Genomic DNA, 24,813 nt, shown 5'->3' with positions numbered 1-24,813 from the left:
GCACGTCCGCTGCGTTCTCAAAACTCTGGCCATTTGATAATACCTAGAATATCAAAATCAACTGCAGACGGCAGATCCTTTTTCTATCTAGAACTTAAACTCTGGAACAATCTCCCTAACACTGTTCAGGAAGCAGACACACTTTAAACACACGAACACACTTAGTATTCAAATCTGTTAAAGGATTGCTAGGCTCGATTAATTAGATAATTAGACATCGTAAAAAGAATGGCATCTACACTAATATTAGTCTTGTTTCTTTCTTATTCAGTTTCTCAGTTTGTATCCAGATCAGATGGTGGAAAAGCACCAAGAGATTATATTCATCAGAGACCAGAACACCTATGAGCCCCGTGGACAGATCACCGGAATCAGATGCACACACACTCACACACACACACACACACACACACACACACACACACACACACACACACACACACACACACACACACACACAAAATAAGCCCTTTACACAATCTGACAAAGCTGCATTTAAAAATTGAACTGGAAGTTAAGTGCTGGGCGTCCAGCCAGAGGAGATCTGGCCCCAACTGTACCTGGTTTCTCCTATGGTTTTTTCTCTCCAATCTTTATGGATGTGGTCTTGGTTCCCTGCTGCTGTTGCCTCTGGCTTGCTTAGTTGGGGACACTTAATTTCTAGCAATTATCGTTGAATTGATCACAGAGACCGTCTCGGCACTTAATAAGGCCTGCGGTCTGTAGAGGAGTCATCATCTCACGTGGCACATCAACTGCCTGGAGATGCCGGCTGTATTTCGGGCACTGAAATACTTCCTCCCAGACGTAAGAGACCAACATGTGCTGGTACGCACAGACAACACATCTGTGGTCTCTTACATAAACCACCAAGGAGGCCTGCATTTGCGCCCCTTGTACAAGCCGGCGCACCAGATCCTTGTATGGGCTCGGGACAGACTCCTCTCACTAAGAGCAGTCTATATTCCCAGGCATTTAAATGTGGAAGCAGACATCCTGTCAAGGCAGAGGCCGTGGTCCGGGGAATGGATGCTCTACCCACGAGGTGGTGGAGCAGATCTGGAGAGTGTTTTACCAGGTAGAGGTGGACCTCTTCGTGACTCAAGAGAATGTCCCCTCTGGTTCTTTCTAACTCAGTTCCTGAATAGAAACGTCTCCAGGTTACGTATGTAACCATGGTTCCTCGAAGGAACGAGATGCAGCGTCTCGTAACCACACTTTCGGCATCACTGCCAGCACTCGCTTCATGACAGAATTCCATGTGCTTTTATGCTTCCTGGTCATTACTTCCCACTATTTAATTGGGTTGATTTCACACACGATGCAGATGCGGATGAGAACAGAAGCTATACCCATGGAATTTACAAATAGTGGTGCCCATTTTTTTGGCAAGAAAAAGGTAAATAAAAGATCCCCGTCATGATTCAGAACTACAGACATTACGTGAAACAGCATCAAATATCTGTGTTTTTTGGCAATCAGCACTCAAATGCTTGCCACTATTTAGCTTTTCAGAGGAATCATTAAGCTGTATCTTTTTTACATTTGATAAAACTAAAGACTTTTTGAAGATATGAAGTTTGCAGTACTACCTTATAGGTACTCAATATTGACATCAGTGTTATGTAATTAATGAATGCTTTAATGAAAGCTTTTATAAAGAGTTACCGGATCCCATTGTTTTAATTTTCCCATTGTTAAATGTTTAAAAATGTTTTATTTTAGGATGCATATAAACTTCAGTTGACATAATGAAATTAATTAAAACAAATAATTATTTCATAAGTACTTTTTACTTACCCATGTGTGTTTTTAAATGCGTGATCACTAAAAACAGAAAGCATGAAGTTATAAAGAGTTCATATTAGAATTATCATTCAATCAATAATGGGATCAGTATCGTTTTAATCATCATTTAAACTTTAATCACCAACACAATCCTAGAAGACTTTAGTTTATACACCCCTGTACCATATTTATTACTAAAAGGTGCCTATTAATACTTATTAATAAAAAGGGACCAGCCTAGTGCCAGCTTTTGTACCTTTATTACTAAGAGTGTGTATCTAAATAAGAAATGATAATGAATTGTAGACATTAACACACAGCATATTTATTCAGTGTTTAAACAAATCAAAAGTCATTAATTTGTATATTACTAAAGCCATATAAACAAATTCACCTTTTGGTATAATCATCTTCTGACTTTGTAAAAGTTGATCACGTTCTAAAGAAAATTTATAAAAAGGCATTAACATTTTTATAACTGAAAAAACAAAAAATTAAATATTTAAAATGAAAAAGAATTAATAACTTAATAAAGAAAAAATTACCCTCTTGGATTCTTCTCTTCTCATTTTGTACTTGCTTGTGTGCTTAAGAACATTTAAATAAATACAAGAGAAAACAGAAATATTAATTACAAAGACAAACAATAACTAATAACGATATACACAAATGTACTGTATCTACACAATGTCTATCGATAAAATATTTTGAGGATAAAAACAGACTTGACATTATTGCTGAATTAAATTCTTTAATAAAGACAACCTTACCATTCTGCAGTTTACTCTTCTCGTTATGTAGTTGATTGTGGGCTGAAGAAAATTCAGAAAAAAACGAGAAAAAATAAGCATTTCATACAAAGACAAAATTATAGAACAAAAATACACAGTTTATGTTAAATATTAAGTTGATGAAAACAGACTTGATATTAATAATGAATTAAATTATTTATTATTGACAAATTCACCATTTTGTAGTATTCTCTTCTGATTCACTAGTTGATCAAGTTCTGAAGAAAATTCAGAAAAAAAGAGAAAACAGAATTCAGACAACAGTAGCATTACATACAAAGGCAATTATTTTTGATTTAAGAACAATAGCTATGAGATCTGCCTGTTAATTAAATATTTTGAGGACTTGACATTAATAATGAATTAAATAATTTATTAAAGAAAGATTTACCATTTTGTATTCTTCTCTTCTCTTTTAGAAGTTCTTTGTGTCCTAAATAAAATTCAGCATAAAAAAATAAATAAATAAATAGTATACACACACACATATAATCCAAGGGCCCCATATTAGTAAGCTAAATGCACACGGCGCAAGTGCATTTTTGCTATTTTTACAAGGGTAAAATGGATTGTCTCTATTCCCTTAATAAGTTATGAGTCTTTTTTGAGGGTAACGTGCAATAAACCAATCAAGAGTTTCTCTTGCACAAGAGTTTCACTATTTAAACAGAGAAATTAGCAGGCGCAAAGACTGAACACGACTCCAGAGAAGAAACAAATCTGCTCATACGCACCACCAATGTGCCTGAACATATCTTTTTTTAGTCCAGCACACCCATGGGAGCACAAATACATGCATAAATGCATTTGATAGTTAAATGACGTGGCGCTGGATGGGAAAATGCATCGGACTCAACTTGGCAAACACACTTCCGCTGCATTGAGCCGGGGGTTTGACAGGACCCTAAGACTGTGAGTAAAAATCGGTCTATTTGCCATTTGTAACAATACATTTTTTTCCATAACAAATTATATTTTCATTGTGGTTGCACTGCTGCAAACCTTGAAGACCTGTTGCAGACACTGAAACTTGAAATCTGCCAAAAACTGCACTCATTTGATAATGGATCATAGATTGATATTCAACAAAATACACAACATTCAGAAAGAAAAAAATGTTTGTGTATGTGTGTGTGTATATATATATAATATATATATAAAATAACACTTTCAGATTTTACCTCTGTTTTTCTGAGCAAACACAGCTATCAGTATTCCAGCAATCACACTGAGCACAACAGCTACTGAAATCAGGATGATTGATGTCCTCCAAGAACTAAACCTTTTACCTACAAAAAAACAACAATTGAACACATTGTGTAAGTTTATCATGGGTTAATTCAAATGTAGGAATATGAATTAATAGTCAATTGTGAATAGTACTGTATACAGTGTGGCATTTAAAATGGATCAAAACCTTTTATCAGAGTTCCTTGTCTTTGGACAACTACTATATACACATTAAAATGTATTGTTGATAATGATAATAATAATGATGATTTTACCACATTAAAAATACCATGAGAAGATGCAAACAAAATATAGTAAATAGAGGGTCAGGACTTACTTGTGGTGATAATCTGTGTCTCCAGCATGTGATGTCTCAGTCTGACTCTGCAGTGAATCTTGTCGTCTCTGTGACGTACAGTGATGGTGTGTTTCACACTGAATTTGTCTGCTTCTCTGTGTGTCACTCTAGTGTCTGAACTCAAACTGACTCCTTCTCTGTTCAGCCACTCAAGAACAGGTTCAGGATACCAGCCTTCAGATTCACACTGTAGATGAAGTCCTCCTGAATCATCAAACCCATCTACAGTGATCACCGGGGGAGTTCCTACAACTACAGATCAACATCAACAACACTGATTGCGTAAATTAAACAATATCATAAAACGGTAACATATACACTAAATTAATTATGAATAATGTTTAATTTTACTGGTTTACTCACCTTCAACTCTGACATTAACAGTTGCATCATCGTTCCAGGATTTGGACTGAATAAAACACTTGTAACGTCCTTCATCAGAGACTCGGACTGATGAGAGTTTGAGTGATGCATCTCCTCTCTGTAGTTCTTGATGAGTCAGTTCTGTTCTCCCTCTGTAGGATACAATCTGCTCTGTGTTTCTGTCTTCATGATCCTCATAGAGATGCACTAGTTGTGAGTCTTTCAGGTCAGATCTAAACCACTCCACTCTCATGTCCTCAACACTGATGCTGGGTTTGACTGAACAGGGCAGAATCACATCTTCACCAGCTACAGCAAAAACAGCATCTGCAGGACCAACTACTTCATACTGCTCTGTAAAAGAGAAAGAGAGCAGGTGCAGAAACAGATTTTGCTGAGTCTGAAGCGTTCTTGTGTCTCTTACTAAAATATATAGTGGAAAAGCCATGAAACATGTATGTTAATTAAACAATCAACATGATTTTATATATATTTTGCATTAAGAGGGGTGCTATTATTTCAGTGACGTCAAATGGTTGCATCAGTGAGCTAATGGTGCTACCTTCTGCTATGAAAATATATATATGAAGCTCCATTAGAACATTCAGTGCACCACATTACCAGCTTCTAAATTCATGAGTTGGCTGACACTAAACCAGAGACAGAAGCGTTTTTACAGTGTTGCAAGTAACCAATCAGAAACAAGTCTGAGGCAATATAGCGTAACCGGGAATCGCAATGAGGGTGGGCCCAGCCTAAAATGCATCTATCAAAATATGCACACATCTACACCTGCTTGAATACACACCACCGTTTAATCAGAGCACGAGCAAGTATATCATCATAAGCAGTGTTAAGAATACGAACATAACGATAATAACAGCATTAGCATGGTGGCCACACCACACAGAGACACCAAAGCACTAAATCAGCAGAACAGTAGTTATTGGTCATAGTCTGGCTCAGTGTCAAATAAACAACAGTGACTAGCCAACTAGAAAACGTAGATTTTGAATATAACAGTAGAAGACAAGGCTTAGAGTATGATGATTTGCAATGATTTTGTTGTAGTCCAACAATTCAATCAGTTCTCTTTCAAGCATAGCAGGGACAAAAAGCTTAGTCTTTGTGTCAACATTGTAGCTCTGATTCCTGTTTTAACTTGATTTACAGTTGAAAACAATCTTTCGACAGTTTTTGCAAGAAATTGGAGCATGGCACTGTGTCGTAATTTCACGTCTTTAAAACAAAGAAGCTGTCCCATGGCCTCATTCGGCTGAGGATTCTGCAGGAGGTGCACTGTTTAATTATAGCCTATTCTCACACCAGCATTTTTATGGCGGACTGTAATCCAGAAAGGATTATATGAAACACATGGGAATCAAATTAAATTATATTTAATTTATATTTGTATTTAAAGGTGCTATATGTAGTATTGACATTGAGGTATTTTACTAGGTAATTAGTGTATTGCCCAACGCTGGCAACTTCCTCTTTCATGATATCCCAAATCATAATGTCATGCCTTTTCATCAAATCCTCTGTCAAAGCCATTACTTTATCAAGGTTATTCCTAGAGAGTCAGTCTCAAGTTGTGTATGGCCTGAGCCTTCAGAAAATTCAGTCTCCAACATAGGACTCAAAAGTGTCAGCACTTTACTCACTGCACTTGACCATGAGATTCATCCCACATCACAGGACCTACAAATTAGTTTTCCAAATTAGGAGATGCAGGCGGAGATCTCTGGACAAGAGTCAGACCCATTGTTCTGATTACCTGTTGAAATTTAAAGTGGGGAGTTCTGACAGTTCATCTGACCAGGGAAACAGAGGTGGTTGGAAGCTGAGAACAAACTGGAAAGGAGTGAGACCGGATGGCTTACGGAGCGAATTCTGAACATACTCCACCCAGATTAGGTACCTACTCCACTTGTTCTGGTTCTGATGGCAGTACGTTCCAGAGGAATCGGGTGATCTCCTGCTTCAGTCTCACAACCTGCCCATTAGCTTGGGGATGATAACCAGAAGTTAAACTTCCATTGATGTTGAGATGTTGACAGAACGCGAAATGAGTAGAGGCTGCAATGGGACGATTTAAAGATATTGCAAATTTGGCATTATTAAACGAATTTTACTGTGTCAGCGGAGAAGGTTTACCACCAGAAGTGTTCAGAGAGGAGTTGGATGGTATCGTTGATAACCAGATGACTCTGCATCCTTCAATTTGCGTGAGTAGTATGCACATGGGAAAAGCTTGGGAGGGTTATCTTGGCACTGTGACAGTATTGCTCCAATGCCCATGTTTGAAACATTGACCTCGACTATGAATTTGTGCTCAGGGTCTGGGTTTGAAGGATGGGGTGCCTGAAATGCCTCAGAAGTTGCTGGGGACCAGGCTAAGTGTTGTCTCACCCCTTGAGGAGTGCCTTGAGGTGTGCTTAAATTCTGAATGAACTGTCTTTAAAGGTTGGCAAACCCCAAGAATCGTTGGAGCTACTTTACTGTACTGGATTGTGGCCTTATGTGTTGAATGTGTCATTCGAGAGTGTCGAAGTAAATGAAGATGTCGTTCATGTAAACAACTACCCATCAGTTGAGCATGTCGCGGAAGACAGCGTTGATGAAGGACCGGAAGACATAAGGACTGTTAGAGAGGCCGAATGGCATAACCAAATATTCATAGTGACTGGATGTAGTGGAGAAAGCTGTCTTCCTTTCATCTCCCTCCCTGATGTGGATGAGGTTGTATGCTCTGCTGAGATCAAGCTTGGTGAAGAACTTGACTGAACAGAGCAGATGGTCCTGGTAGTAAAGGATAACAGAACTTTATTGTGATGTCATGCAGTCTTTGGTGATTAATTGGTGATTGTCTTGAACACTAGGTTCAGCTGATTACTACTCAAAAATTATGGCTCCTGAACTTATCTTCCTCCTGAGGCTGCACACAACATATTTCAGTAAGCTGAAGGGGGAGGGGGAGAAGCGTCATGAGAGTATGACGTTTCATTCATACTCAAAGCCGGATGGCACTCTTGCACAGAAAGTACAAAAATTTAATCATAGAAGTAATGATATGCCCGGAAACAGCAAATATGGATAAAGGTATGTTTAAAGGCATCTTGCAATAGCTGAAGTTGCAAACGCACCAATAGCTATAGGACTGGTCTTAGGAGCAGATGGATGCAATTACACAAAACTGAGGTATTCTTGACGATATTTTTAGTTTATTATGTTAACAAACCTGCATGACCATAGCAACCCAGGATTATCAGAGATTGATTTATTATTATTTTATTTTGAATTAATAACAACAAAACTAAGTGAACCGATCACAACGCCTACAGGGCACCATAGCATTCAGATATCACTACAACTCGCTCACTGACTGAATTCTGCTCTCTGGTGAATTCTCTCATCAGAAACAACAAAGCTCAGTTGCGCATATGAATAGAAGAAAGAAATTAATTTCACACTGTAAACATCATCATCGCCTTTAATGGGAGTTTTTGAGAATGCTTGAACTCTGAATGATTTTTTAAAATTTACATTAAATACAAATGAATATTAAAAATATAAAAAAAAAAATACGGGTTCTTCTACATAGTTAATATCCATTTCCCTGATATTCAGCTATTTTTTTAGCTTTTTTTTATTATTTGCTTGTGAGATGACCTTAGGTGTTTTGAAAGGTTCCATTAAATAAAATGTATTATTTATTATTACTTATTATTACTGATACAGGTGCAAAATTCATTTACTTACACGTATTTAAGAATCAGGATATAGTTGAAACATTTGGGAACACTTCAAATAAATAGGCCTGTTTATTTATTTATTATCCTCCTTTTTCTTGAGGTAAAAATGGCCACCACCATTTGTGAATTCTGTGGGTATCATCCACATCCAGCTATTTTTAGCTGTACAAAACAGTTTGTTTTACTGCTTGATATTAGAATTTGGTGTGACTTATCATACTATTTTACTGTATTATCTTTCTTATGAACACGTTATAACAGTGTATACCTATAGCGGCTAATAAACCAGAAGCCTCAAGGTGTTCAATGAAAGGTTAGATATATCTAACTAACACACACAAATGTGCCGCCTCAAAAATAATAAGTACATGATGCCAAGAGCCTGTTCTCCAACAAAAAACAGCCCTATAGGTAATTTGTGCAAGCACATTATTAAATACAATTAATTAATTACTTTCGCCCCCGCTCCCCTAAACCATATTTTACTACGTGTAATTCATGCGAATGACTCCATCCCTTCACTAACCCGTTACAAAAATCGAGCAAAATCACAATTTATAGCAAAACTTTCATTTGCAAATGCCCTCTTGCCGAAAAGGGCAAAATTGTAGCATAATAAGCTCTGATGGGCCGTATTTCAGGGATTTGGACAAACGAGCTATACAGGCGTATAGAGGTTAGAGGACAGGTTGGATGCCTCTGACCCTAAAATACAAAATTATTTGTCAGATAAATGAAACATGGTGAAACATTCAATGAAATTGTTATAGCACAGAATGACAGGGTGAAAAATGATTGAAGCATGGTAAAAGTAGGCTCAGATGAGTGCCTCTCTCTTTCATTTACTGGTTACTGGTTTCTGGAATCAGCTCTCTATGTGCGCCAATTTTAGCAGATCCTATTGTATTTCTTTTAGGCCACAAATTAGTTTAGTTTCGTTTGGTACTGTTTGTATTGTATTGATTTATGCAGCTAAAATATATTTTTGGGGAAAACACCAGAATGAAGCAGGAAGGGAGATGTCATGAGTTTACAAATTAATATATTTATATCTGAAGCTAAACAAACATTTAGTAGCCAAATTGGGTAGTGAGTGGAACAGTTCATGTTAGACCTTGATTTTAAATAAACTACAGTTTAACTGGACAACGCACTCCAGCTCTGTACATGAGTTTTAAAAAATTACCTGATACTGAGTCTGTAATTCCGCTTATAAGCATCAGAGTCAAACAAATAAACTTCATCTTCAGGACACAGACACTAAAAGAAAATATAACATTATAAACAGAAAGATGCATGTTGTCATGTGTTTTGCCTCTTACACATACATTAAAATTATGGGCCAGATGCAATATTTAAAACAGGTCACACATCATCTACAGTCAACGGGGTCCATGTGTGATTTGATAGGTTTTCATATAATTTCTGATATAGTTTATAATAAATTGATCTTTTGTTGTTTATGCTATTTTTACAGAAATGTATTATTTATGAAATCTGTTCATCTGCATGCAACCTGTTTTATTGAAATGTCAGGCTATCTGTGTGGGTACCTACTAGACAGCGTGGAGCAGAAATGAAACACACTTTTAAATATACAGCATCATCATTTTTCTTTCATACACTAAGCTCTTTTTTATTCCAAAAACTGTAATCCAGATCAGCTGATTTCAGCTTATTTCGTTTCAAACTGAAAAACAAACTAATCAAAACATACATGGACGCAGGAGGTTAAACTGATCCAAACAAAGCAGGACCAAATGTGAATCTCGATATAGCATCATATATATATTTTTTTAAATGTATTTATATGGTTTAATATGACTTCCGCGTTAGTATCACTAAGCAGTTAAACGCATGCTCTCCAGTCACACTCATGCTACACAAATTCCCGTTGGTTCATTGCTTACCTTCAACTGTACATTGCAGGGAACAAAAGAGTTTCTGAATACAATTTTATGATTATATGACATTAACAAACTTTGTGAGAGTTCATAAAGATCGAAAGGAGACCATAAACATCCTGCCTCAGTTTCACTTTCACCTATGGACCCTTTTGGGCAGCGGAAGTCGTCAGAGTCTGATAGTAGTAAATACGATTTGGCGATTTTTGTGAAGTGATTTATGGGTGTAATTTATGGTTTTATGACAACAATAATAATAATAATAATAATACCATATCTTCAAACTTTTACCTAAAAATAAACATCCGGTCGTAAAAATGTACGGGCGTGCTCTGTCTGTATGGGCAATGTGAGAAAAAGTAAAATGTTCAACAGATAAAAATAGAGCTTTTAACATTTCATGAGAACATACTGTAATAGGTGCGTTAGTACCCCATACATAAAATATGATGGTTAAATAAAATAGTTTTAGCAATACACTAATCAAGGTTTTATATAAATTAATGAAATATATTTATATTTAAATTAATGAAAATGTGAACAATAAAGAAATTTACAAAATTACCCTTAACAGTTATCATCCTAGTGCTCAGTATTAGATGTCGATAGGATTGCAAATGCCTAAAACTTTTTTACAACTTTTCTTTTTTTCCCAAGCTGCGTCTTTACTGTTCTTTCTGTGTGTGTGTGTGTGTTTAAAAGTTTTTCACATGAATACCAAGAAAAGAAAACAAATATGCGAGTAAAATAGTTGTAATAAACCAAAGTATATATATACACACACACATATATATATATATACATATACATACATACATATACACATATATATATATATATATATATATATATATATATATATATATATATATATATATATGTATGTATATGTATATATATACATATATATATGTATATGTATAAATATATATATATATATATATATATATATATATATATATATATATATATAGTGACATCATCCCGAACATCCATCAGCGTCGAGGATGGATGACCATCTGTCAACGAGGAGCACCTGGACACGCCCATCACCGGCTGATCAGACACAGCTGCTGCTCGTTACCCCTGGCCTGTAAAAGCCATGAGGGAAGCCAGAGAGATGAGCATGGCCTCCAGACAAGCTGACACTAACGTGTTCTCTCCATTTTTCCCTAGACAACAGCCTGTGATCCGATCAGCCCTCACCCCAGGCACGGACCCCTCTGCACCACAGGAACGCACCGAAGAAGAGAGCACCACCGCAGCACCTGTCACGCTTTTGGACACTTTTGCAACCATACCATTTCTTCTTTGTTTAAATAAATCCACCCTCCGGGTATTTATGTTGAGCTCTCCTTGCCTTGTGTTTCCTTCTCCTCACACAATATATATATATACACACACACATACATACATACATATACCAGCCCTATCAAAGTTATATTGCAATTTAAAAATTCAATTAGTAATTAAAGAATTAGTATTACCACCAGGAAGCATCTCTCCATGTCCTCTTAGACAATTTAAGCAAGATTCTTTTGCTTTTTTCTACTCAAAGAATAATGTTGTGATGTTAGAGCATGTTGGGTTTATGGAAATAAAAATTTATGCTGTACAACTGAGACCAGTTAAACCCAGACTATTTAATGAAACTAGAACAAGAGCTTTAAATGAGCTTTCACTTCTTTTCACTTTTAAATACCTTTCTATCATCGTAATGTCAACAATTTCAGATTCACACAAACCTTTTCACACAAACAAAAATTTTCATGGCATAAATGTGTATCATAAAATATGTAAAAAGTCAAAATAAACTTTAATAAAATAAACCAAAATAAACCAAAATAAACTACAAAAAAGTAAAAAGTGAGACATGTCACTTACAGACGTGGACAAAATTGTTGGTACCCTTTGGTCAATGAAAGAAAAAGTCACAATGGTCACAGAAATAACTGTTATCTGACAAAAGTAATAATAAATAAAAATTCTATAAATGTTAACCAATGAAAGTCAGACATTGTTTTTCAACCATGCTTCAACAGAATTATTTAAAAAAATAAACTCACGAAACAGGCATGGACAAAAATGATGGTACCCTAGAAAACACTGAAAATAATGTGACCAAAGGGACATGTTAATTCAAGGTGTGTCCACTAATTAGCATCACAGGTGTCTACAACCTTGTAATCAGCCATTGGGCCTATATATATGGCTCCAGGTAATCACTGTGTTGTTTGGTGATATGGTGTGTACCACACTCGACATGGACCAGAGGAAGCAAAGGAAAGAGTTGTCTCAAGAGATCAGAAAGAAAATTATAGACAAGCATGTTAAAGGTAAAGGCTATAAGACCATCTCCAAGCAACTAGATGTTCCTGTGACTACAGTTGCACATATTATTCAGAAGTTTAAGATCCATGGGACTGTAGCCAACCTCCTGGACGTGGCGCAGGAGGAAAATTGATGACAAATCTAAGAGACGGATAATCCGAATGGTAACAAAAGAGCCTAGAAAGACTTCTAAAGAGATTCAAGGTGAACTTCATGCTCAAGGAACATCAGTGTCAGATCGCACCATCCGTCGTTGTTTGAGCCAAAGTGGACTACATGGGAGACGACCAAGGAGGACACCATTGTTGAAAACGAATCATAAAAAAGCAAGACTGGAATATGCCAAACTACATGTTGACAAGCCACAAAGCTTCTGGGAGAATGTCCTGTGGACAGATGAGACAAAAATCGAAGTTTTTGCCAAGGCACATCAGCTGTATGTTCACAGACGAAAAAATGAAGCATATCAAGAAAAGAACACTGTCCCTACTGTGAAACATGGAGGAGGCTCTGTTATGTTCTGGGGCTGCTTTGCTGCGTCTGGCACAGGGTGTCTTGAATCTGTGCAGGGTACAATGAAATCTCAAGACTATCAAGGAATTCTAGAGAGAAATGTACTAGCCAGTGTCAGAAAGCTTGGTCTCAGTCGCAGGTCATGGGTCTTGCAACAGGACAATGACCCAAAACACACCGCTAAAAACACCCAAGAATGGCTAAGAGGAAAAAATTGGACTATTGTAAAGTGGCCTTCTATGAGCCCTGACCTCAATCCTATTGAGCATCTTTGGAAGGAGCTGAAACATGCAGTCTGGAAAAGGCACCCTTCAAACCGGACACAACTGGAGCAGTTTGCTCATGAGGAGTGGGCCAAAATACCTGCTGAGAGGTGCAGAAGTCTCATTGACAGTTACAGGAAGCGTTTGATTGCAGTGATTGCCTCAAAAGGTTGCGCAACAAAATATTAAGTTAGGGTACCATCATTTTTGTCCAGGTCTGTTTCATGAGTTTATTTTTTTAAATAATTCTGTTGAAGCATGGTTGAAAAACAATGTCTGACTTTCATTGGTTAACATTTATAGAATTTTATTTATTATTACTTTTGTCAGATTAAAGTTATTTCTGTGACCATTGTGAGTTTTTCTTTCATTGACCAAAGGGTACCAACAATTTTGTCCACGTCTGTATATGACATGACATTTATAGTCCTGCCCGTCCGCTGCGTTCTCAAAACTCTGGCCATTTGATAATACCTAGAATATCAAAATCAACTGCAGGCGGCAGATCATTTTCCTATCTAGCACCTAAACTCTGGAACAATCTCCCTAACTCTGTTCGGGAAGCAGACACACTCTGCCAGTTTAAATCTAGATTAAAGACACATCTTTTTAACCTAGCCTACACATAACACCCCAACATACTTTTTATTATTCAAATCCGTTAAAGGATTTTTAGGCTGCATTACTTAGATTTGCTGGAACCGGGAACACTACTCCTACAATACGATATTCTTGTGACATCGTAAAAAGAATGGCATCTACGCTAATATTAGTCCTGTCTCTTTCTTAATCTGTTTCACAGTTTGTATCCAGACTAGATGGTGGATCAGCACCCAGAGATTATGTTCATCAGAGACCAGAACACCTAGATGCGCCCCGTGGACAGATCACCAGATACTGATGCACACACACACACACACACACACACACACACACACACACACTAAGTCATTTACACTATCTGACACAGCTGCATTTAAATTGAACTGGAAGTTAAGTGCTGGGCGTCCGGTCAGAGGAGAACTGACCCCAACTGAGTCTGGTTTCTCCATTTTTTCTCCATTCTGTATGGATGGGGTTTTGTTTCCTTGCCGCTGTCGCCTCTGGTTTGCTTTGTTGGAGACACTTAACTTCTAGTGACTATCGTCGAATTGATAACAGAGACTTTTGAAAAGACTGATGAATGTAATTGTAGATATGAGACATGAACTTCACATAAAAAGAGGTCCTCTTAATCTAAAACCAGCCTCTAAGGCTCCATGTGCTCTCCTTCACCTGCATCTCACTGTGAAAAACACTCTTTTTTTCATCCTATTATTTTCCTAAAAACAGAAAAAAAAATGTCATGGAAGGTCTATGACAGAATTCAATTCAAGAACAATAATGAGATAAATAATTTCAGTCACCCTTTGAAAACAAGCGAGACAAAAAGGATCCTTCTTTCATCTTCTTTACATACTGATCATGTTCTAAAGAAAATTCAGAACAAAACAAGAGTGAATTCAAATGGACATTTTATAAACATGCATCTATTATGGGGAGAAATAATAACTACAAACATGAAAAAATACTAAACGTTGACATTTTTTGTGAAATAATAAAGGATAAATTCAACTTTTTGTATTTTGTTCACCTGAACCGGCAGTTGATTATGGTTTGAAAAACAAATCAGAATAAAGGCTAGAGAAAACTATTTCTATTTCTGAATATTTTCAAAAAAACAAATAAATGAATGGCAAAAACGTATAATACTAAGATATTCACAGTGGGAAAACAATAGATATTTTGACACTGAAAAATACTAATAATGTAGCTTGATTACTGTACTTATTTTTCTTTTGGGGTTTAGTACTTAAAATGAGCTATTTCTTGATTTCATTTCTGAAGAAAATATCAGTAGGCTACTTTTTACTCCTTATAATTTAGGAAAAATTATTTGTTACATTAAATCACACATGGGTACACACTGGCACATTTTATGAACATGCATCTATAATAAGGAAGAAATAATACCTACAAATATAAAAATGGCAGAAATGTTCAGATTATTAGATAAATAATAGGCTAATGAAGACAAATTCACCTTGTTGTATTTTGTTCTTCTCCTCCTGTAGTCGAGCATGTTCTGAAGAAAATTCAAAAAAAGAAATTGATTGTTAGAGCATCACAAATGGGTATCGGAGCCATTGAAAATAAGACTTGCGACAAATAGTGAAAACGTTTCTAAATCAAAAAGTCACGATTTCCGCTTGGGACCCAATCACTTCTGAGCTTAAGAAGAAAAGACCAGTGAGCAACCACTCATGTAGATTTTTGCTTCTAAACATCGGGTGATTGCGGGAGGCTGGTGTGGCGTTGGCTTTTTTTCCCCAGTAGTTCAGACTAGACAAATATCTATTGGTCTTTTCTTCTTAAGCTCAGAGGTGATTGGGTCCCAAGCGAGACTCCATCCTTGACGGACGGAACGGAGAGATTACATTGGATCTTGCTTGGGAGTGAAACACAAGGAACTGAGACGTTCTCAATGGGTCTGATGTTAATGAATAATTTAAATGTTGAAAATATAACTACAACAATAAAATGACAATAACGCAATGATAACATAATAGAGATAAATTTACCTTGTTGTATTCTGCTTATCTCCGTCTGCAGTTGATCATGCTCTAAAAGATCATATTCATATGGTAACTGAATAAGTCCAATGTACATTTTATAAACGTGCATATTATAGGGGTGGGATAATGACTACAAATAAAAAAAGAAAATGAAAATGACAACAATGAAATAAGCTAATATTCACCTTGTTGTATTGTACTGATGTCCATCTGTAGCTGATCACTCTCTAAAGAAAATACAGATTTAAGAATAGTAAAAATATGATTGAATATACAGGCCATAATGGTTTCTCACCTGACGAATAACAAGTACAAATAAAACAGAAATTATATTTAATCAAACAATGAAGAAATTAATATCAATAATAAATTAATAAAGTACAATTATAACTTAAAAAGACAATTTCACCTTGTTTTTTTCTCCTGTTCTCATTCCTCAGTTTGTCGTGTTCTGAAGAAATTCAGAAAAGGCAAGAGAAGGTGACCAAGATGACATAAGATGTATACTTTCACTCATATGACAAAAAAGTTTATGAATACTGTCTGTTGATTAACTGATTTGTGGATGAAATGTATGGAGTTACTTTTGTGTCTTTATTTATTCAATGAAACATATTGTGAATAATTAAAGAATAATTATATTAAATGTATATATTGAATATAATTACAGGCACACACACACACACACACACACACACACACACACACACACACACACACACACACATGTTCCTTTAAATATTATTCACAAATATGGGAACTGCACAGAATAAATTGGAATATAAATAATTTTGTTATCAATTACTACTTTTTTCTGAATAAAACAATTCGTAGCATTTTTTTTTCATTTGAAAAAAGACACAAAAATAATTCCAAAGACATAAATTAATAGTAAACTAATAACATAATGGGTTACAGAAAAAAATACAGATTTCACAAGTATTGCATGTATGTCCACTTTTGGACACTATTAGAAGACTGAAAAATTATCTGGCCATAGGATCCATATTTTAATGAAATGTATTAAATAACAAACAAGAACTTCACCTCTGTCTTTACGAACAAACACAGCTGACAGTATTCCAACAATCATAATGAGCACAAAAGCAATAGAACTCAAGATGACCGATGTCCTCCAAGGATAAAAACTTTTACCTACAAAACAAAACAGTGACTCGCATTGAGCACACTGTCACCAGTCATATTGTGTTGTTACTGTTTGATTAATAATACAAACAAGATACATTTGTATAGTACATACACGGTAAAAAAAATGCACAGTAAAAAAGTACAATTAAAACCAATGCTGCTGATAGCTAAACACAGCTTGATGCATTCAGTTCAGATTGCTGATTTTCAAACCATTTGTATTGTTATAATTTTGTTACTAAATGTAAATAAGGTTTCATTTTTCTCTACGTTATGTGTACTAAGTTTGTCAGCAAACCACATGATGCAAAATGATGTATTTTGCATCTTAAAAATGACAAATTTTGTATTTACGTCATCAGTTTTGTAACACATATACTTGGATATCTTGATATTCATAACTAGGAGAAATATCTTGTTTATTTATATCTATGACATTCTAACAATATAAGGTAAGTTAAAAAATTTTACACTTTAATTGATTTAGTTTACAGCATATCATCATAAAATGTCATAAAAATTGCACAGCAAATGTGTAAATACATACTTGAGGTGATAATCTGTGTCTCCAGCATGAGATGCTTCAGTCTGATCCTGCAGTGAATCTTGTCGTCTCTCTCATATACAGTGATGGTGTGTTTCACACTGAACCCATCTGTGTTTCTGTGTGTCTCTGTAGTGTCTGAACTCAAACTGATTCCTTCTCTGTTCAGCCACTCAAGATCAGGTTCAGGGTTCCAGCCTTCAGAGTCACACTGTAGATGAAGTCCTCCTGAATCATCAAACCCATCTACAGTGATCACCGGAGGACGTCCTGCAGCTAGAGAGACCAAGATGAAGAACATTCACAGAGTGCATAGCCGTATTTTTTTTCAGTTTTTGTTCAGTTTTTTTAAATCATAAAGGAGCAACATACAGTGGAGACGGTTGTAAAGCGTTTTGCTTCATGGATGGAGTACCTCAAGGCTCAGTACTAGGACCATTACTTTTCATGTCTTACATGTTACCTTGTGAGATACATTTTTTGCATGTCCTTTTTGTATAGTTGTATTATATAATATTTTAATCAGTATCCATCACTTACCATTAGTGTTAGTGTTATGTGTATGCACCATTCGTCTTAAAGTAATGCAGTTTCAATTCTCGGTATGTGCCGTACATGTGGCAGAATTGACAATAAATCATACTTTGACTTTGACTTTGATATCATTAGGAAACATGGTGTTAGCTATCACCATTATTATTATAATATTCAGCTCTGAATTTATTTGGGACCTGACGAAACATACATATGAAATATAATTTGCAAAACTAACGGAATGCACAGTTGGTATATAAATAAATTGGATAACTAGTAATTTTGTGTATATATATATATATATATATATATATATATATATATATATATATATATATATATATATATATATATATAATGACACATTATTTCAACACAGCGTTTCCCTATTTATTACTATAAAGCTGCTTCGACACAATCATTGTATTGTCAGTGCATTGCAAAAATACTATGAAAATGATGGAGGCCTGATTTGCTTTAGGGTTTGTAATTTGCTGTAATGCTTTAATTTATTGCAGTTTATTATTACTGCAGTGTAAAAAATGTATGTGCAGAGAGTGCTATTGTTACTATGGATGAGTTGTAACAGATAAGGTAATCATCATATAATAATTTATAAGTGAACATTATGTTACAATCATCCCAGTCTTCTCTACACTAAAGCTTTATGTCTAAAATTCATTTCATGTTTGTTTTCATTGGTTCACTCACCTTCAACCCTGACATCAACGGTAGTGCCACCAGACCAGGATTTGGACTGAATAAAACACTTGTAACGTCCTTCATCAGAGACTCGGACTGATGAGAGTTTGAGTGATGCATCTCCTCTCTGTAGTTCTTGATGATTCAGTTCTGTTCTCCCTCTGTAGGACTCAATCTGCTCTGCATTGCCGTCTTCATGATCCTCATAGAGATGCACTAGTTGTGAGTCTTTCAGGTCAGATCTAAACCACTCCACTCTCATGTCCTCAACACTGATGCTGGGTTTGACTGAACAGGGCAGAATCACATCTTCACCAGCTACAGCAAAAACAGCATCTGCGGGACCAACTACTTCATACTGCTCTGTTATAAGAGAAATAAAGAATGCAGGTGTAAAAGTTATATCATTAAAGGGTTACTTTATCACTTGTTGTTCCAAACCCGTAAAAGCTTTGTTTGGCCTCTGAAAACAATGTAAGATATAAAAGAAAGAAACATCCAAATTTAATAGGTAATTTGTTCCAGTTAGGTATAGATCTGGTGGTGGTCTCCAGAAGGAAAGTAGTTGTGACCGATGCCTCCATCTTGTGTTGGGATGCCCTGTGTGACGTCAGACCAGAGTTCAGATCCTGCAGCATCAATGGCATTTCAACGGCATAGAATTCGGCCTAACATTTACTTTTGTGTTACAGCGAAGAAAAGGTTTGAAATGACATGTATGCCATTCAGGGGATGAAACACTATTCCTTTAAATTAGAAGCAGTTTGTTTGATTTACAGATATAGGACCGTTAAAATACACTGAAGAACTGTCACCTACAAAAATATCTGGTGTGATAATCCTGCACCAAACAACTCTTTACACATTTATTATTTATTTAAACATGTTTTCATGTAAAGCAGTATCTGTTGTTTCCTCACACAAACCTCAGCTCTGCATAGGGTTCAGCTGAGGACTCATTTACTAAATTAAACTACATAAAGCACTGCCTCTAATGTCCCTTTTGTGGATTTGATTACTTATTACATGGCTCTTTGGAATACTTGATTCTGATTGGTCAGTCTTGGCATGCAGTAGTCAAATATTTATGAATAATGAATCATCAGTTGGACTATGACCAGCTGACTGTACATTTTTGCTTATATAAGTTACTTATTATATCTCCCTCCTCCTTTATTTAACACATGAACACACACTTGAATACAAATACTTACCTGTTCTTGAATCAGTAATTCCACTAATAATCAGGAGGGTCAAACAAATGAACTTCATCTTTGAAGAGCATGGATGCTGCAAAAATTATTATTTTATATATATATATATATATATATATATATATATATATATATATATATATATATATATATATATATGGTAAATTGAAATGCATGTGTTTTCTTAACCCTAAACATAACTAGATAATCTAAACTCATAAAATCTGTACAGACTTGCTTGTTTGTTTCTCAGTTCTTTCATGACTTACCTTAACTTCAACGTGGACTGCTCCGATCACACGGAGAAGATTCCTGGTTTAGTTTCACTTTCTCATTTCACTGAACATCTTAAGTGATTGCACAGTTCCTCCAATCAGACTAGTGTCTAGGAGCAGGGAGGAGTAACTTTACAGTATTTATAGGACCTTGAGGACTTCTCTGCTGCCCGAAATCAATGTCTCCAGGATTTGTGTTTATAACTGGCATTTGTGGAGGGGTGTGATTTAACCTTTTGAATTAGTTTACAGGTTCTAACTAGTTTAAACAGCTAGTTTATTTGGCTCTAACAGCTGGATTAGCTGGCTCATTGCACAAACACGAGATACTGTAGAATGTAACAACCTACTGAGGTCATGCATAATTATTATTTTGGGCATAGTGAAGGGTCTGTTGTCTTTTTTATATTAATACAGTGGAATTCAAAGTAAAAAGAAACAAGAACAGTACACGGTCGACCGAAATTAGCTTTTGTCACAGATATTCTTATTTTAATAATTTCACAAAAAAAGCTTCAGATTACATGCACATGGATTGTTGGCTAAATGTCAGACACATTTTCATTATTAATTTTTATGGTGTAGAAGAAGTATGGAAATGGCAGATTACCAGGTTTTATGGCCATTTTATGAGAGTTGGACTGGTGTATAGCTGTAACGAATGAGGGGCCTGAGGCGTGCGGATCCAATCGCAGGCTTTTATTGGCTGAAGGCAAAGCAGGCAGGCGTCGAAACACAGCAAACAGGAGTAAAAGAGGCAAGGCGACAACAGAATCCAAAAAACAGGCAGAGGTCGGGTCAGGCAGCAAACAATCAAAGTATCGGAGACAGGCAGGGTCAAAACCAAAGAATCTATAACAAGGGGACCGCAAGGCTAGGCTGACTAGGAACAAACAAACAATCAATGCAACCTGCAGGTGAGGGGCCTGCTTCAGTATTTATAGTCTCACAACAGGAAGTAGCAGCAGAGGAAGTGATCACAGATCATCCAGAGGATAGGGCTCCCTCTGCTGGCTTGGTGACAATAGCACAGTTGAACAAAATAAGAACGTATTTTTAACTTTTAATGTGTAAACTCGTTATAGATGTGGTCAAAATGAGGATGAATGCATAAGGCTTGCTTTTTTAAGTTATTTTGTAAAGAAAAGCATATGAAAATTTGTAGAATGAGGGACACGAATGCCAATATATCTGATGATAGCTTTGTCAGGTCAGTATATGGTTATGCCAAGATAGCAAGTTATATGTAGCCTAAAATCGGTAGAAATATATCAGTTAAGCATAGAATACAATCTTGATTGTCTAGATAGAGAAAGGTATTGTATGACCTGTCCACAACAGATATATATACACACACACACACACACACACACACATATATATATTAGTGCTGTCAATCGATTAAAAATTTAATCAAGTTAATCACACTGATGGACTGTGATTAATCACGATTAATCGTAAATTTAAAATACAAAGATTTCCCTGTAAATGTGTTGAAATAAAGAAATGCATGTCATACTAGTTTAAGGAAACAGATCTTCCAGTTTTATTATCTCAACAATTAACATTTCAATTAACATTTCTATTATAATACTATTTCAGAAATGAAAGTCTGCAAAAATACAAAATAAACAGTCTCTACATTCTTCATCCAAAATAAATGTATAATAAAACTACTTCAAAGAGACAGATCCTCCAGTTATCATCTTAACAATCAGGTCTATTTTAGAAATTAAGTGTCTGTACAGAGACAAAATGAACAGTCTCTAGAGTGTGCATCTGTGCAACATTCCTCCTTCTAACCACTCATACAACATCCTCTTCTTTCAGCCGGTTGCTCAGACAGACTAACTTAGGATGGGCACCTGAGTGTGCTGACCACCACTGTAGTGGACATGTGTCTATGCTGGCATAGGGCTCTCCCTTGTACCTTTCCAGACATTTATCTGTGGACAGAGCCTCATCATCAGACTCTGACTCTGATCCCATCATTAGGAGGGCCATTTTCTTCTTTGGTGGCTCTGGGTCTTCTACTTCTCCAGAGCTCTGTGGAGCAGGTTCTCCATCCTTCATCACACTCAGCTACACCTCTCTCCTCTCTGATTTGGACAAGCACCTAAGGTCCTTGAACCTGGGGTCTAGAGCTGTTGCTATCTTTAACCACCACATATTTGAGCTCTCCTTCCGCTTGTTGAGATCCTTTGTGAATGAAGCCTTGAAGCGCACTATGTAGGCAGGGTCAACATCAGAAACCTCCATTGTACGCAGGAGATGGCACAGCGCAGGTAGCACCACAGAGCAGGATACATACTTTTCACCTCCTAGGAGCTCAGTGATGTACCTACAGTAAATACACAACTGACTAAATGACTACAGTTTACATTCAGACTTATAAATTACTAGTTTTTATTCGTAAAATTGAAGAGGGAAAAAATCAAGTACCTGCAAGGTTCCAGCAATGTTTCCAGCTTTGCCAATCTGTCGTAATCAGCTGAGGTTAGCATCGCTAACTTATGCTTCTGCTGTGCTAGCGCTGCACTTACTGGATACGACTATTTTACGGCACTTCGCTAAAACGCTGTCAAATCCGCTGTCCCGAAAAGCCATGGCGATAACCCTTTGTATAATGTGCGCCACACAACGAATATGTTCGAATGGTAAACGGATGTTGTAAAACACATGTGTGACGCTGTGACGTTACCCTGATCACACAATAATAGATAACCATCCGCGCTGCGATGATGGCAAGAAGTTCGGGTCAAACTTAACAAACGATTAATTTGCGTTAAAAAAATAGTAACGCGTTAATTTTTTTTAATTAATCGCATGCGTTAACGCGTTAACGTTGACAGCCCTAATATATACATATATATATATATATATATATATATATATATATACACATATATAATGCATATATTATGCATCTAGTGATGTTCCTCTTTGCTTGCTGTGTCAATGAATTAGATAGTTTTATGTTTCAATTATAATTCAAAAACTAAAATTATCAACTGTACAAAAATTTAGCTACAAGTCAATAGAAAATTTAGAGTTGGGAGGCCTAATTTTTATATTTTTTAATGGTCTTAAATGCATTTCTCCTTGTTTTGGAAACACTCAAATTCAAGTTTGTGTGCTTTTAAATAGTGTTTGCTGCATGTAAACGCTCGTCTGTGTAACTATCTTTACTATCTCTACTTGAAATTTTTGTGATATGGACCCAAGTCCACAGTTCAAGCTCGCTGGGTATCCACAACAACAACAAGACTTACAAGGGCTTTAGGACTTAAGCAGCAGAAGTCTAAAAGAGACCGTCTCTGATAATGTTGTTCAGTGCCACTTTGTTTTAAAGCAGCAGTCGGGGGTTCGGTGTCTTGCTCAAGGGTCTTCAAGTCAGTTTGGTTAATAATAATTGTTCAAGGGTCAACAAAGAGACTCAAAACCGCAACCTTTGGACCGACTCTAACCATTAGGCTCTTATAACAAGCAAAGGGAATGGAAATGTGCTGCTTCACTGATGAAGTGGTTATTCTGACCATTACAGAGTAGAGCACAAACCAATGAAACAACATCAATGAAATACCATGCAAAATATGTAAAATAAAATAAACAATAACAATAAATAATTCCATAAAAAAACAGTAAGTCACATGGGTTTGGAACAACATGAAGGTGACAGGCACATGACAGATTCTTTATTTTAGGAGAACTATTCCTTTAAAGGGGTCGTGAACTGAGAAATCCAATTTCCCTTGAGCTTTCGACATATAACAAGTCAATGTAAAAACCCTGTCTCGTTAGTTTAAAAACTGATGCAAATACAGGATTACTCCGTCAACAGAACCATATAGATATCAATAAATATTCTATTTTCTCAATGCTTGAATTTTTAAATGAACGGGAAATCAGTTTGCCGTCGGACATTTGTTGTGTCAGTCAGTGCTGCATACGGTGTTAAAACAATCGCAGATTACTAGAGTCTGTCATGTTGTGCCACTCAAGTCACCTTCATAATTACTGCCTTACATTAGCTTCAGACCGCGCCAGTGAAATATAGTTGGTTTTGTTAACCTTCATTTAGTTTGGATTAATTTTTTAAACAAGATTATGTGATGCAGGCTTTTCAGAGAGACCAAAAGTTAAAGATGATGAAGTTCGATTATTTTAACAAGCAAAACGGTTAACCAATCACAGCAGTGAGTCTTGAATGAGCTCCGCCAACAAAAACAGACTACAGAGAGGACAGAAAATAGTCCACTACTTCTAAATTATAGAAATTCTCTCTCTCTCTCTCTCTATATATAATATATAATATATATATATAATATAATATATATAATATATATATATAATATAATATATATAATATATATATATAATATAATATATATAATATATATATAATATAATATATATAATATATATATATAATATAATATATATAATATATATATATATAATATAATATATATAATATATATATA

General features: G+C 35.9%; 1 protein-coding gene and 1 long non-coding RNA gene across 6 annotated transcripts in view; both read right to left on the bottom strand.

Annotated features, from left to right (window-relative positions):
• Positions 1-20,483, bottom strand: part of LOC122341982 (retinal cone rhodopsin-sensitive cGMP 3',5'-cyclic phosphodiesterase subunit gamma-like) — a 28,390-nt gene extending 7,907 nt beyond the window's left edge. For 3 of the 5 annotated variants that reach the window (XM_043235739.1, XM_043235741.1, XM_043235742.1), the window contains exons 1-11: positions 10,196-10,454; positions 9,472-9,545; positions 4,531-4,884; positions 4,147-4,419; positions 3,761-3,868; positions 2,971-3,012; positions 2,756-2,797; positions 2,559-2,600; positions 2,334-2,375; positions 2,183-2,227; positions 1,801-1,827 (exon numbers count right to left, since the gene is read on the bottom strand). In XM_043235739.1, coding sequence (XP_043091674.1) covers positions 1,801-1,827; positions 2,183-2,227; positions 2,334-2,375; positions 2,559-2,600; positions 2,756-2,797; positions 2,971-3,012; positions 3,761-3,868; positions 4,147-4,419; positions 4,531-4,884; positions 9,472-9,529 — 1,033 coding nt within the window. In that variant the 5' untranslated portion in view covers positions 9,530-9,545; positions 10,196-10,454. Of the gene's footprint in view, positions 1-1,800; positions 1,828-2,182; positions 2,228-2,333; positions 2,376-2,558; positions 2,601-2,755; positions 2,798-2,970; positions 3,013-3,760; positions 3,869-4,146; positions 4,420-4,530; positions 4,885-7,116; positions 7,333-9,471; positions 9,546-10,195; positions 10,455-20,054; positions 20,131-20,323 lie in introns of those variants that run through there. The other 2 variants (XM_043235743.1, XM_043235740.1) reach the window with 2 other exon arrangements.
• On the bottom strand, positions 14,341-16,140 carry LOC122341984. The gene is made up of 5 exons (XR_006250507.1): positions 16,097-16,140; positions 15,918-15,959; positions 15,380-15,421; positions 14,703-14,765; positions 14,341-14,618 (listed from the first exon to the last, which is right to left on the bottom strand). It is a non-coding gene; the product is annotated as an uncharacterized LOC122341984 (long non-coding RNA).
• Positions 20,484-24,813: the final 4,330 nt, after the last annotated feature.

Source organism: Puntigrus tetrazona, chromosome 3 (genome assembly GCF_018831695.1).
Source record: "Puntigrus tetrazona isolate hp1 chromosome 3, ASM1883169v1, whole genome shotgun sequence".
In the NCBI taxonomy this organism is placed as follows: Eukaryota; Metazoa; Chordata; class Actinopteri; order Cypriniformes; family Cyprinidae; genus Puntigrus; species Puntigrus tetrazona.
The sequence above is the reverse complement of the archived record's forward strand: the minus strand, read 5'-3'. Positions and strand labels throughout refer to the sequence as shown.